Here is a 12,181-nt window from a genome sequence, read left to right on the forward strand (position 1 = left end):
TGCCACATCACATTTTTTTCATAAATTATAATATATATAATTAAATGTTCATATCGATATAATATGATTAAAAAAATGTCTATATTGCATATATTAATATAGATATTTGCTATATAATATTTTTCATTATATAAGACATATTAACCCAGAGCTATATTGAATCATGAATAACATAATATATTTCTTTATTTGATGAAAATTTTATTTAGTAAAACTTATTATTTGCATCATATTTGTTTTAATTTAAATCATCTTATCCAACTGAACTGTAATAATATATATTCATAAAATATATATACATGAAACATCGATCGGGAATTGACAATACAACGTTATATATAAAAGGCATTTTATGCACCTAACATTCTTAATAATACAATAAAAATATTCATATTAATAAAAAATTACATTATATATATGTGTATACAATTCTTTTAATTTTTTATTATATATAATATCATTTTATGCTAATGTTTTAAATTCAAATAATAGAAATAGTTATATATATTTTAATTTATTTACTATAAAGTTATAATATTAAATTAATCGCTATTTATTTTTAAAATTTATAATTTTGAAGTATAAAAATATTACATTTAAAATTGTTAAAAAATAAAATATAAATATATTAATAAAATTTCATATTTTGTTATAATAATTATAAATAATATCATAGACATAATGCGTTATTATTGTATACCTATACATATAAACTGGTAAAATATTATTCAATAACTAATATTGAAATTTTGTTTTATTGTGGAAACTTCATATAATTAAATATTAATTTTATCGTAAAGGGACATAATAATACATTATAAAGGTATAATTTTTATATATTAGTTAAAGATCCAATTTGGGATATGTGGTTTTATATTATAAAAATTTGAACCATTGGAGAATGGGTTAAAGAGTCAATTAACGTTAAATGTATTTTAATTTTTCCATATTAACGCGTATTATATTATTATTATTATTTTACCATATAATTAATAAAATATAGAATTTTTAATAAATTATTTGAATGTATATATATTGATAACTATAAAAATAAAATATATAAGATAAAAATGAAAATATGGAAATTTAACGAATATTTATATAAATTTATATATTAAAAGAGAAAAATATATCTTATCTCTCCTCTCTTAAAGTGAATTATAATAACTTAATTAAACATAGTTTAATATTGTACTTTAAAATTTGTATCAATACTTATTTATGTGTTAATATTTACTAAGCATTATTTTAAAAATAATATGCATGCAAAGGCTTATTTAAGCTTATAAATACGGGTACAGTGCTAATTGTTGTTTTAAAGAATGGAAACGATGGGAAAATGTATTATAAAATTACACAATAAAGAATATTTATAAATTGAAATATATAGGAATAAAAATAAAGTTATTGAAAATGTTAAACATAATTGGAATGCATATATATTAAAAATAATAATAAAATTATATATATGCAATTAAACAAGGGAACAATGCAACTTATTTTGTAAATATTATAATTTTAGAACAAAATATATTATAAGAAACAAATATATAATATTTAATATATTTTAAAAAATAACTATTTATATACTTCTAAGGATTATAGTAATAATAGATTTCTTAATTGTTTCGATTTTTTCAGTATATTAGTTTTGGTGCACCATTTATTAAAACAAAAAATACGGTGTTGTTTATTTTCTATATTAAAGCATATGTATAAGAAGATATGTTCTAAAATCATTACAATGTTACTTTAATTTGGTGATATGATTATACCGGAAGGTATTAAGGATAATAATTTTATGTGTAAATTTATATACATATGATAAAAAATGTATTAAACTCCCAAAATAAGGCAATTTATCTAATTACCATAAAAGTATATATTGTTTAATATTATCTTTAAATTATTATTAAAAATGATAATAACATGTTAACCACAGATAATTTTGTATTAAAGTTCAATTGATTTGTCATTTATTAAGCGTAAAATATATAAAATAATATGATGCTACATAATCTATATATTATAAACTAAATAATATTACAATGGATAATATCCTGGTATTTGCATTTTTAATAAAAATTGCTTTCCCTTATATTTTTTGATATTATATTAGCTATAAAATTCATTAAACATGATTTTATAAGCGTTTCATTAAATATATTTTTATTATACTTTTTTAAATGTTTTCTTAGTATGGAAGGTTTCGTCATTTAAGGTTATTTTATCCCGATGAATTAAGCGAATCTACAGATTATGATTTTTATGGTATAGCGAGTATTAGGGATTATTGTCCTAATGGAGATTCAGGAGACCAAAAAGAATGTAAGACGGAGCTTGATAAATTAAATGCTGCATGCATATGGTTATTTAATCAAATTGTTGCTAATAAGATGGATAGTTTAAACGGAGAACAGCTTAAAAGTATTATTACATACATTATGATATGGTTAAGTTATAAATTAAATAAAATATCAGATGCAAGAATCACTACGTTAAAAAAATTTTATAATGAATATATAAAAAATCATACGGATTCTACTAGTTGTAATAAAATTAATGCAGGTTGTAGTAGTACATTAAAAAATAAAACGGGTTATAGTGGTTTTAAGGAGTTCATAGAAAAAAACGAGTATTTGATGAATATTGATATGAACTTTATGCCTAGTTTTTATGATGCATTTAAATTATTATTTGAAATATATGATAAATGTAATGGAAATAATTCAGATTGCGAAGAATGTTCGAAAGCTGCTAATCAATTTGTTGCAAAATTTAATGAACTTAATAACGTTTTTGATATTATTAAAAATAGTTCCTATTATCATGTAATGTCTACTTTATCAACTGATTATAATAATTTAAAAAATAAATCTACTATTCAATCTAGCAATTTTCCATCCCTTCCAGCAATAAGAAAAACACAAGGCTTTGTGCAACGTTTTACATATACATCTAAACAAGCTTCTGCACCAAGTTTTGGATTTAAACCATCAAGTTTGTCGATAGAAAGGAAATTATTTATAGCTTTATTTACATTTGGTGCAATAGTACTTTTTTTTGGAATTTATTATAAGGTAAATAATAAGGAATTAAAAAATTATTTTCATTATATATATGCAAACATTCACAAAAAACGTACCTTTCTTAACATTTTATATTAGTATTCGTTATTTGGATCTCGGAAAAGAGCTCAAAAATATTTAAGAAGAAAGCTAAAATCATTAAGAAGAAAATGGTTAATTAATATATGATTCGAAGAGTAATGACTATTTCAGGAATAGTAATAATGATTGAGATATGCTAAGAAGCTGTCTATTTGGAAATAAGTAATTTTGCATCATTTTTATATATTTTTTATGTTGTGAATCAAGGTTCATGTTGTCTTCGTGGAACCCATGTTTAGGGTTAGAATTAAGTATTATATTGAATTTAATTTTTTATAATTTGAATACTAATTAAATATATGTTTCATTCTGTATGTTTAATAATGAGAAGTTCAAATATGCAACCGCAAAGGGTACTTCCATTAATATGAAAAGGGTCACATTACATTTTTTCATAAAGTATAATAAGTGTTCATTCTGATTTAATATAATTAAAAAAAATGTCTATATTGTATATATTAATATAGATATTGATTATATGTGAATTCATATTATGCTATATCATATTTGTCTATTATATAAATTTGTTTAATCTATGTTATATAAAATTATGTATAACATAACATGTTTTTTATTTGATGAAACATTTTATTTGGTAAAACTTATTATTTGTATCATATTTATTTGAATTTAAATTATATTTTAATAACCGAACAGTATAATATTATTATATATGACTTTATAAATTATAATAAACTGTGTTTTAATATATTGTTTACATTATAGTTTAAAATAGACGAGATGTTTATTTTTAATATCAATTAAATAAATTGCATATTATTATAATAGACAATCAAAAAATATAGATATACATTAAGTTGTATTTATACATACAGTATTTTACATTTGAGTGGATAAAACTATATGGTAAGTATATTGATATACAATTAATTACTAACAAGTTAAGTTTTATGATAGTAATAAAAGTACGAAACACAAATTTTTAACGTGGTCAAAATTTTGTGATGGTAATTTAAATAGGGACTATATATAAAGATAAATTAATTTGATTAAAATATCGATTACAATATTAAAGTGTTGAAAGAGTTATACTTGGGTATACTGGTGTTTACTCGATCAAATGCGTTGTGCTATGCTTAGGATATTTGTATATGCAAGTCCTCTCTCTTTTTGATCGTTGGCAAAGTCGGTAGAATTGCCAGAATCATAAATCTACGAAAAAAATGGATAAATACATAAAATTGTCAATATTTTGTGTGTGAATATCATAAAATATATGAATTATAAAGTAGATTTTCGATAAATATTAAAATGAGAAAAAAATTATTATTTTTTGATATTGCTTACAGCGTTGATATAAGTAACATCAACTTTATCTTTGTCCCCTGTTTTAATTACAAATCCGGCTATGTTAGTACCCAATTTGGCTAATGCTTCCTCAGCATCAATGTCAGTTTGGATTGGTTGTGTATTTACTAACATTTCTTTCATATCAGTTTCACCATCAATTTGACCGAGATAATTTAGAGCTCTTGAAGGACAAAGAATTATAATTGTGTCATTTGAATGCTACAAAATGAATGGATAAAAAAATATATGTATTGTGTAAATTAATTTATAATATGTATAATAATATGAATAATGAAAAAAAAAATGGCTTACTTTATAATTTGCGGCTAAAGCATATTTTTTTATGAGGGGTGTATAATTAGGATCTGTGTTAAGTTTTTCAACCATGACTAAATATTTGGAGTATACACGAACAGGATTTCCTAAAAAGATGATTATTTTGGAGATATAAATGAAAGATGCGTAAATAGTGATAAGGAGATATTAAATTGATTGATTATTTTTTATGTACCATTAATAAACTTGCCACCAGAGTTGTTGTTATCATCGAAATCCCAGAGGTCTTTTAATAAGTTAGAGTACTAATGAAAAAAAAATATCGATATATATAATAATGATTATTTAATTTAAAGTTATTTTTACATGTTAAATATTGTTTGGTATTTGATACGTTAGAGGTAGATGGGATCGTAAGATGAAGTCTTCCAATATCCATATTTCCAATTTTCTTAGAATATATAGTTTTGTCTCCATTTTCTGTAGAATAAGACGAATAATCGTCTATACCAGTCTTAGAAAGTTTTATTAAAAGTTCTGAAGCTTCCATTATATGATTTATTGCTAATAAAATTTCATCAATGTCTGTACATGCCAAGTTTGTGGATTCCTCAAATCTTTGATTCGAAATATTATTGGCGAAAGTGAGATTATTTTAATGGGTAAAAACAGAGAAAGAAATGAATTTATAAATGTGATTTAGAATATTTAATGATTATGAAGGAATGTGTTTGAGGAATATGGATATTTATATTATATGTAAATACTTTTCGATATTTCCATACACTGTTTTTTGGTGTGTGGGACTGGCCTTAATAGTAACATCTGAAGTATGTTCGCTTGCAAATGCTACATTTTGTGTATATCCTGCGAGACTTAAAAGTGTCAAAGCAATCTTAATATATCCTTTATTCATTTTTGGATTTTATAAGTAAAATATTTTAGAAAGTGTAAAAATAGGTTATATAAGTAGGTTTGAAATAGAAGGAAAAGAATGTGCACGGAATTTATAAAAAATTAATACTTAAAAATAAAAAATAAATTTATATATTATTTAAACGGAAAATTATTTAGATGGGAAATTATTTAGATGGGAAATTATTAAATGTGAAATTATTAAATGTGAAATTATTTAAATGAATTCATTGCAAGGGAAGAAAAATAGCGCACACAAATTATAAAGCACACAAAATATTATGATTTTAAGGGATCAGGGCTCAAGGTTATATTGAATTATATATATCATAATACGTTCATTTTATGAATATTTTTATTTAACGAAACTGCTTATTTTTATTCTCCGTTTATGTTTTATTTAATAGTATAATTTTCCAACGTAGTGTTACAATGGTAGGAAAATAAATAAACTGTTATCTTATATTGTTTATATTTATGTTATATTTTATTTTTTATATGAATGGATATGAAATAGTTTTTTAAAGCAAACAATGTTTTAGTTAGTTTATTATAATATGCATAAAATATATTGGTATTATATGGTTTAAATATCAATATAAAAAAATATTACACATAATGTAACATTTGTATTAATCATTTTGATCACCTCATTAATTCCATTACAATAAATGGTATTAAGATCAAATACCACTTACAAATAAAAATATATGTCATGATACTATTGGGAATAAACAATAAGTCGTGATGCTACTGGGAATAAACAATAAATCACGGTTTATTTCCACTATAAAGAAAATATAATTATTATATGGAGAATATGTTTTTTATGGTAACAAATGGGGAAATATCGGAAAACAAAAAGTTGTTTCAATGGTGTATCGGAATTAAATCATTCTAAAGGAAGGATGCGGATATGTATATGTTCTGAATTGCAATATAAAATATTGACACATTTTAATAAATCCAATATATGATTACATATATATATGGGATATACAAATTAAAATAAAATGTTACAAAAAAGGGAGATTTATAATATAAAGATACTTAAATGTCTCGAATTATTGACATTTGTTTAACTATATCAATTATATCAATTTTTACAGAGTGTGGGATATACTTGAATTTTTGGTTTATTTTCATAATATGACATAAAAATAGATAATATGAATCAGTAACTACAATACGATATTGGTGGGTACTATGTTTCGGTATAATTATATGGTGATGGTGTAGTTTTATTATCTGATATTGTGTTTGTGTTTTCGCGTGGAACAGTTAAGGGTTTTGTTTCACTGTTGAATGATTGTTTTTTAGTAATTTCATTCTTTTGATAATGGATTACACCAAACGTAGTACCAAATGTTAATGCTAATGTTGCAAATAAAGTGGATATAACTGCAGCTTTGTTATTTTTAACTTTTTTAATAAACGACTTATTAGCATTTTTTTTATTCTGTTAATAATTTCTGGGTCTGCTTCAGCATAATTATTAAATCCTGGGGTTAATACATTTATTGCCAATAAAAAGGCAACAAAATATAATACTTTTGTTAATTTAATTTTTGCATAATTAAGTAAAAAAATTATAATAAATGTATAAAGAAAATTAATGTAATTATAAGAGTTTATTATAAGATAAAAAATAAAATCCAATAAATAATATTAAGATAGGAATATTTAATATTTTTGGCAATTAAAAAATGTCCAGGGTCCCGATTTAAAAGGTATATAATTTTAAATAAGTCTGATATATTTCGTACATTATTATAAATATAGTGATGTAATATCTATAAAGAAAATTATAATATAATTATAATTAAAATTTCTGTATATTTTGATTAAAAAAGGATGGAATTAATCAATATATTTGGTATATGATGGAATTTTGTATTTAAATTTTTGTTGTATTTTTTGCTCTGTGATTAAGATGTGTAAAAATAGAGGTGATGTAGTGTTTAAGTGTTATAGGTGTGATAATATATGTTTGTGAAATGAGAAAAATAAAAAGTCAATAGAGTAATTAAATTATGACTTAAGATTTGGGGATGATGATAAATCGGTAATTCCGTGAATATGTTTTTATACAATTTGTACAATTTATACCATTTTTTTTATTGGTTGTATTTACTGTTATAGTGTAGTGATTTATTTGTGGGATATATATATTTTATATGATTTTAATAGAAATAGTATATTTGATGCTGTATATTATGAAATATATTTATAAACAGAATGATTATATACCAATCTATAAAAAAAAAATATTTTTACAAAAAAGTGGTAAATAAAATCAGGAATATTATTAAATAAAATTTAAAATTGGAGAAGTATAACAATACGAAACCATTTAAATGTAAATAGCAACGATGGTTAATGTTTTCATTATATGTTTGTATTTATTCATATAAAAAAAATATATGTATCTAATATTTTATTATTTGAATTTATATTTATTAGTTTGTCATATATAAGTTCATAAAATATTAGAATCGCAACACTAAATATTTAATGTATTATAAATTACATTCAAAATGGTGTATTCTTTATAGAAAGGTTGCTATTTATTTGAACAAAAAAATAATATTTATATCCATAAATGGTTTTAATGAATATATCGGAATTTATTACAACAATACATTTATAAATTCTATAGAAAGTGGAAAAAGTTAATAAATGAAATAAATTATGTTTTTTATAGAAATATAATTTATTCATAAATTTTAGAACACAAAACTAACAAATATTAATATTTTGGGAATAAATATCAAGTTATAAACATTATTTAAACTACATATATTAGTTTATTTAATAAATAAAGATAAAAATGAAAGTCAGTATTTTAAAATTTGTTTTTTTTTCAATTATTATTTGTTTTTTTGAATATGCCCAAAATGTAAGTTACAGATTATTTTCATTTATTATTAATAATATTTCATTATAGTTTTCGTACCTATTGTTTTACATTAATCTTATATTATTATTTGATGTATTGGTAAAACATTTAAGTTAAACAATTAAAATTAATTACACACATGTTAATAAATATTTCATTTCTTTTCAGGAATTATACTATATAAATGAAAGGAACATATGTTTTGAAATGAATGTAACAAATTTTAGGAATAATAGGATATTAGCAGATGGAGATAACCAATTTAATTTATATGAATTTTATGAATCAACTTCGAGTGTTGAAAATCAATTTAATGACAACGATAATGATGACGAAAAAACGATATCTATTCGAAATACTATAGATTTACATGTAAAGAAGGATAAAAAAAGTAAGAAATTACTTTATTTAAAAAATGTAAATAAAAAAAGGAAAAAATTAATTCATGAACATCACAAAGAAATAGAAGAAACAGAAAAAGAGATTGATAATATAAATAATAATAAATTAGCAATAGAACCTATAGAAAATAATTATGTTTCAGAAGAAGACTTTAAACAATTGGAAAATGAAGGAAATATTGTGGTGAGTGAGGATTATGAGAACGATTCAAGTATCGAAGACGAATTAAATAATAAACTAGAGTTAAACAAAATGTTCAACGGATTAATGAAGAGGGTGATGTTGTTGAATATGCTTTTTTTTGTGTTGTCGATAAACGAATGGGTTGAAATTGTATTTATTATTATGAGTGTAGCCCTTTCATTTGAAATATTTTTTAGATTTTATCAATACGTTAAATTATATTTTAAAGTATATAAAACATCCCTCAAAAAAAAAAAATCAAGATAGGGAGTCTTTATTATTATGTTTTGTTATACTTTTTCAAATGAATAAAAATAATATATTTAATATTTGATGTTACATATTGATATATATATATTATATAAAGTGATTACATATCTATCTATGGAGAGCATAGATTATTTGGATTTGATAAACAAGTTCAAAGACGATATTTAAGAGAACAAATAAAGAAAATGAACCATCATATATGATTCGAAGAGTAGTGGTTATTCCAGGAATAATAATAATGATTGATATGTGTTAAGGACGTGTCTATTTTTGAAGATAATTTTTAAAGATAATCAATAAGATATAATATTACATATGTATAGTATATATTTTTGTACTGTTTTTGTATAATTTTTATATAGTTTTTATGTTGTGGAACCCATATTCGGGTTAGGGTTAAGTGATATATTGCATTTAATTTTTTATAATTTTTTATAATTTGATAACATTTATTAGTTTAAAGATTTTTTTTAAATATATTTAGGAAATAAATTATTAAAATATGTAAAGGATAGTTAGATTTTTTATGATTTCTATTCAGTCTAAATATGTAAGAAAAAATGACTATGAAAAGGAACAATAAAGAAATATATTTTGATAAATTATATGATTTGGATTTTGTGTTAGTATAACTTAATGGTAAATGTGTTGAATTATGTATTTTTATGTTTTATTGTTAAATTAGGAGTAAATATATTTAAGAACTCTTCTTATACTGTATCATAATTTCCTATTATATAAGAAGTGTTAATTGGAGTTTAAGATTATATTGCGGTATAGGTAGGACAATATATAGACATTTGGTTTATTTGATTGATAGTTGTGCTTATTAAAAGTTATTATTTGATTCCCCATTTATTTGAATTTAATATATGATTCGTACCTGAAATGGAAAGATGGTTTGTATATGCATGTATAAAATTATAATAAAACAGGTTTTAATGCGTTGTTTATGTTATAATTTAAAATAGACATCAGTTTATTTTTAATATCAATTAAATAAATTGTTACGATTATAATAGACAATCAAAAATGTGGATATACATTTAAGTTATATTTATACATACAGTATTTTATATTTGAGTGGATAAAACTATATGATAAGTATATTGACATACAATTAATTACTAACAAGTTTTAAGTTTTATGATAATAATAAAAGTAGGAAAGATAAATTTTTAACAATAAAAAAAGTGATCAAATTAGTATAAAGGGGAATAAAACAGAAAATGTAATTGAATTATAGCATTGATTTCGTCACAAAATTAAATACATTGAATATATTTAATACAAAAGGAATGAGAAATTACATACTAAATAATAATTTTTAAAACGAAAAAAATGGATATATATAATAATTATTATTTAATTTGAAGTTATTTTTATATATTAAATATTGTTTGGTATTTGATAGGTTAAAGGGAGATGAGATGAAATCTTCTAATATCTATATTTCCAAGTTTCTTAGAATATATAGTTGTGTTTTCATCTTCTGGAGAATAATCGTCTATAGGAGTCTCAGAAAGTTTTATTAAAAGTTTTGAAGCTTCTATTTCATGATTTATAGCTGCTGGAATTTCATAAATGTCATAACATACCAAGTTTCTGTATTCCTCAAATCTTGGATTCGAAATATTATTGGTGAAAGTGAGATTATTTTTAATGCATAAAAGGAAAGAAATGAATTTATAAAATGGAAGTTAGAATATATAATGATTATGAATTGGTTTGAGGAATATGGATATTTATATTATATGTAAATATTTTTCGATATTTTCATACATATTATTTTTTTGGTCAGGGGTTCTGAGATTAGCAAGATTTGGAGGAGGGTTAGTTGGAAGTGTGTTATTGGTGGGATATAGAAGCAATGTTAAAATAAAAAAAACGGTCTTAATGTAAGTGTTATTAATTGTTGGATTTGATAAGTACAATGTTTTAAAAATTGTAAAAACAGGTTATATAAGTAGATTTAAGATAGAAGCAAAAGGATATCCAAGGAATTTATAAAAAATAACGTACACAAGTTATAGAGCAACCCAAATATTATGATATTAATTTTGATAATATGTTATATGTTCATTTTATGAATATTTTCATTCTACATTTATGTTTTATTTAATAGTATAATTTCCCAACGTGGTGTTACAATGGCAGGAAAATAAATAAACTGTTATCTTATATTGTTTACATTTATGTTATATTTTATTTTTTCTATGAATGTATATGAAATAGTTTTTTAAAGCAAACACTGTTTTAGTTAGTTTATTATAATGTTCACATATATGTGTATAAAATATATTGGCATTATATGGTTTAAATAACAATATAAAAAATGATTACATCAACGTAACATTTATATTGAATAATTCTGACCATCTTATTAATTTCATTACTATAAATAATATTAAAATCAAACATCACTTACAAATAAAAATAAATGTCATGATAGTATTTGGAATAAATAATCGTTTAAATATATGGGATATCCCCCCAAATTTTAGCATACATATGATGTCTATGTTTATAAACAAAAAAGGGTGATAAGTATTAAAGGAATATGACAAATAAAAGATCTTCAAAAGTTATAGCAGTTCTATTTTAGTATTCACAAAATTAATACATACATATACATCCTAACATTAAAAGAGATAAACAAATTATATACAAAGAAAAAGACATTCTCAAATCAAAAAATCATTTTATGATGGTAATTTAAAGCAAACATTATGCATGGAAATAAATCATTTTATTA

General features: G+C 21.6%; 3 protein-coding genes across 3 annotated transcripts; 2 read left to right on the forward strand and 1 right to left on the reverse strand.

The window, feature by feature from the left end:
* Positions 1 to 2,048: 2,048 nt before the first annotated feature.
* On the forward strand, positions 2,049 to 3,257 carry PY17X_1373000 (uncharacterized protein; the record flags this gene model as incomplete). The annotated part of the gene is made up of 3 exons (XM_719496.1): positions 2,049 to 2,063; positions 2,199 to 3,080; positions 3,168 to 3,257. 3 exons carry the CDS (start codon positions 2,049 to 2,051, stop codon positions 3,255 to 3,257), a joined length of 987 nt encoding a protein of 328 aa, XP_724589.1.
* Positions 3,258 to 4,247: 990 nt separating this feature from the next.
* PY17X_1373100 (fam-a protein) lies at positions 4,248 to 5,673 on the reverse strand (the record flags this gene model as incomplete). The annotated part of the gene is made up of 6 exons (XM_022957359.1): positions 4,248 to 4,343; positions 4,479 to 4,700; positions 4,794 to 4,903; positions 4,993 to 5,062; positions 5,152 to 5,374; positions 5,543 to 5,673. The coding sequence occupies 6 exons, from the start codon at positions 5,671 to 5,673 to the stop codon at positions 4,248 to 4,250; spliced, it is 852 nt and encodes a 283-aa protein (XP_022813789.1).
* Positions 5,674 to 8,502: 2,829 nt separating this feature from the next.
* Positions 8,503 to 9,423, forward strand: PY17X_1373200 (fam-b protein; the record flags this gene model as incomplete). Its single annotated transcript, XM_022957360.1, has 2 exons — positions 8,503 to 8,571; positions 8,740 to 9,423. 2 exons carry the CDS (start codon positions 8,503 to 8,505, stop codon positions 9,421 to 9,423), a joined length of 753 nt encoding a protein of 250 aa, XP_022813790.1.
* Positions 9,424 to 12,181: the final 2,758 nt, after the last annotated feature.

This window comes from Plasmodium yoelii, assembly GCF_900002385.2.
Source record: "Plasmodium yoelii strain 17X genome assembly, chromosome: 13".
Classification (NCBI taxonomy): domain Eukaryota; phylum Apicomplexa; class Aconoidasida; order Haemosporida; family Plasmodiidae; genus Plasmodium; species Plasmodium yoelii.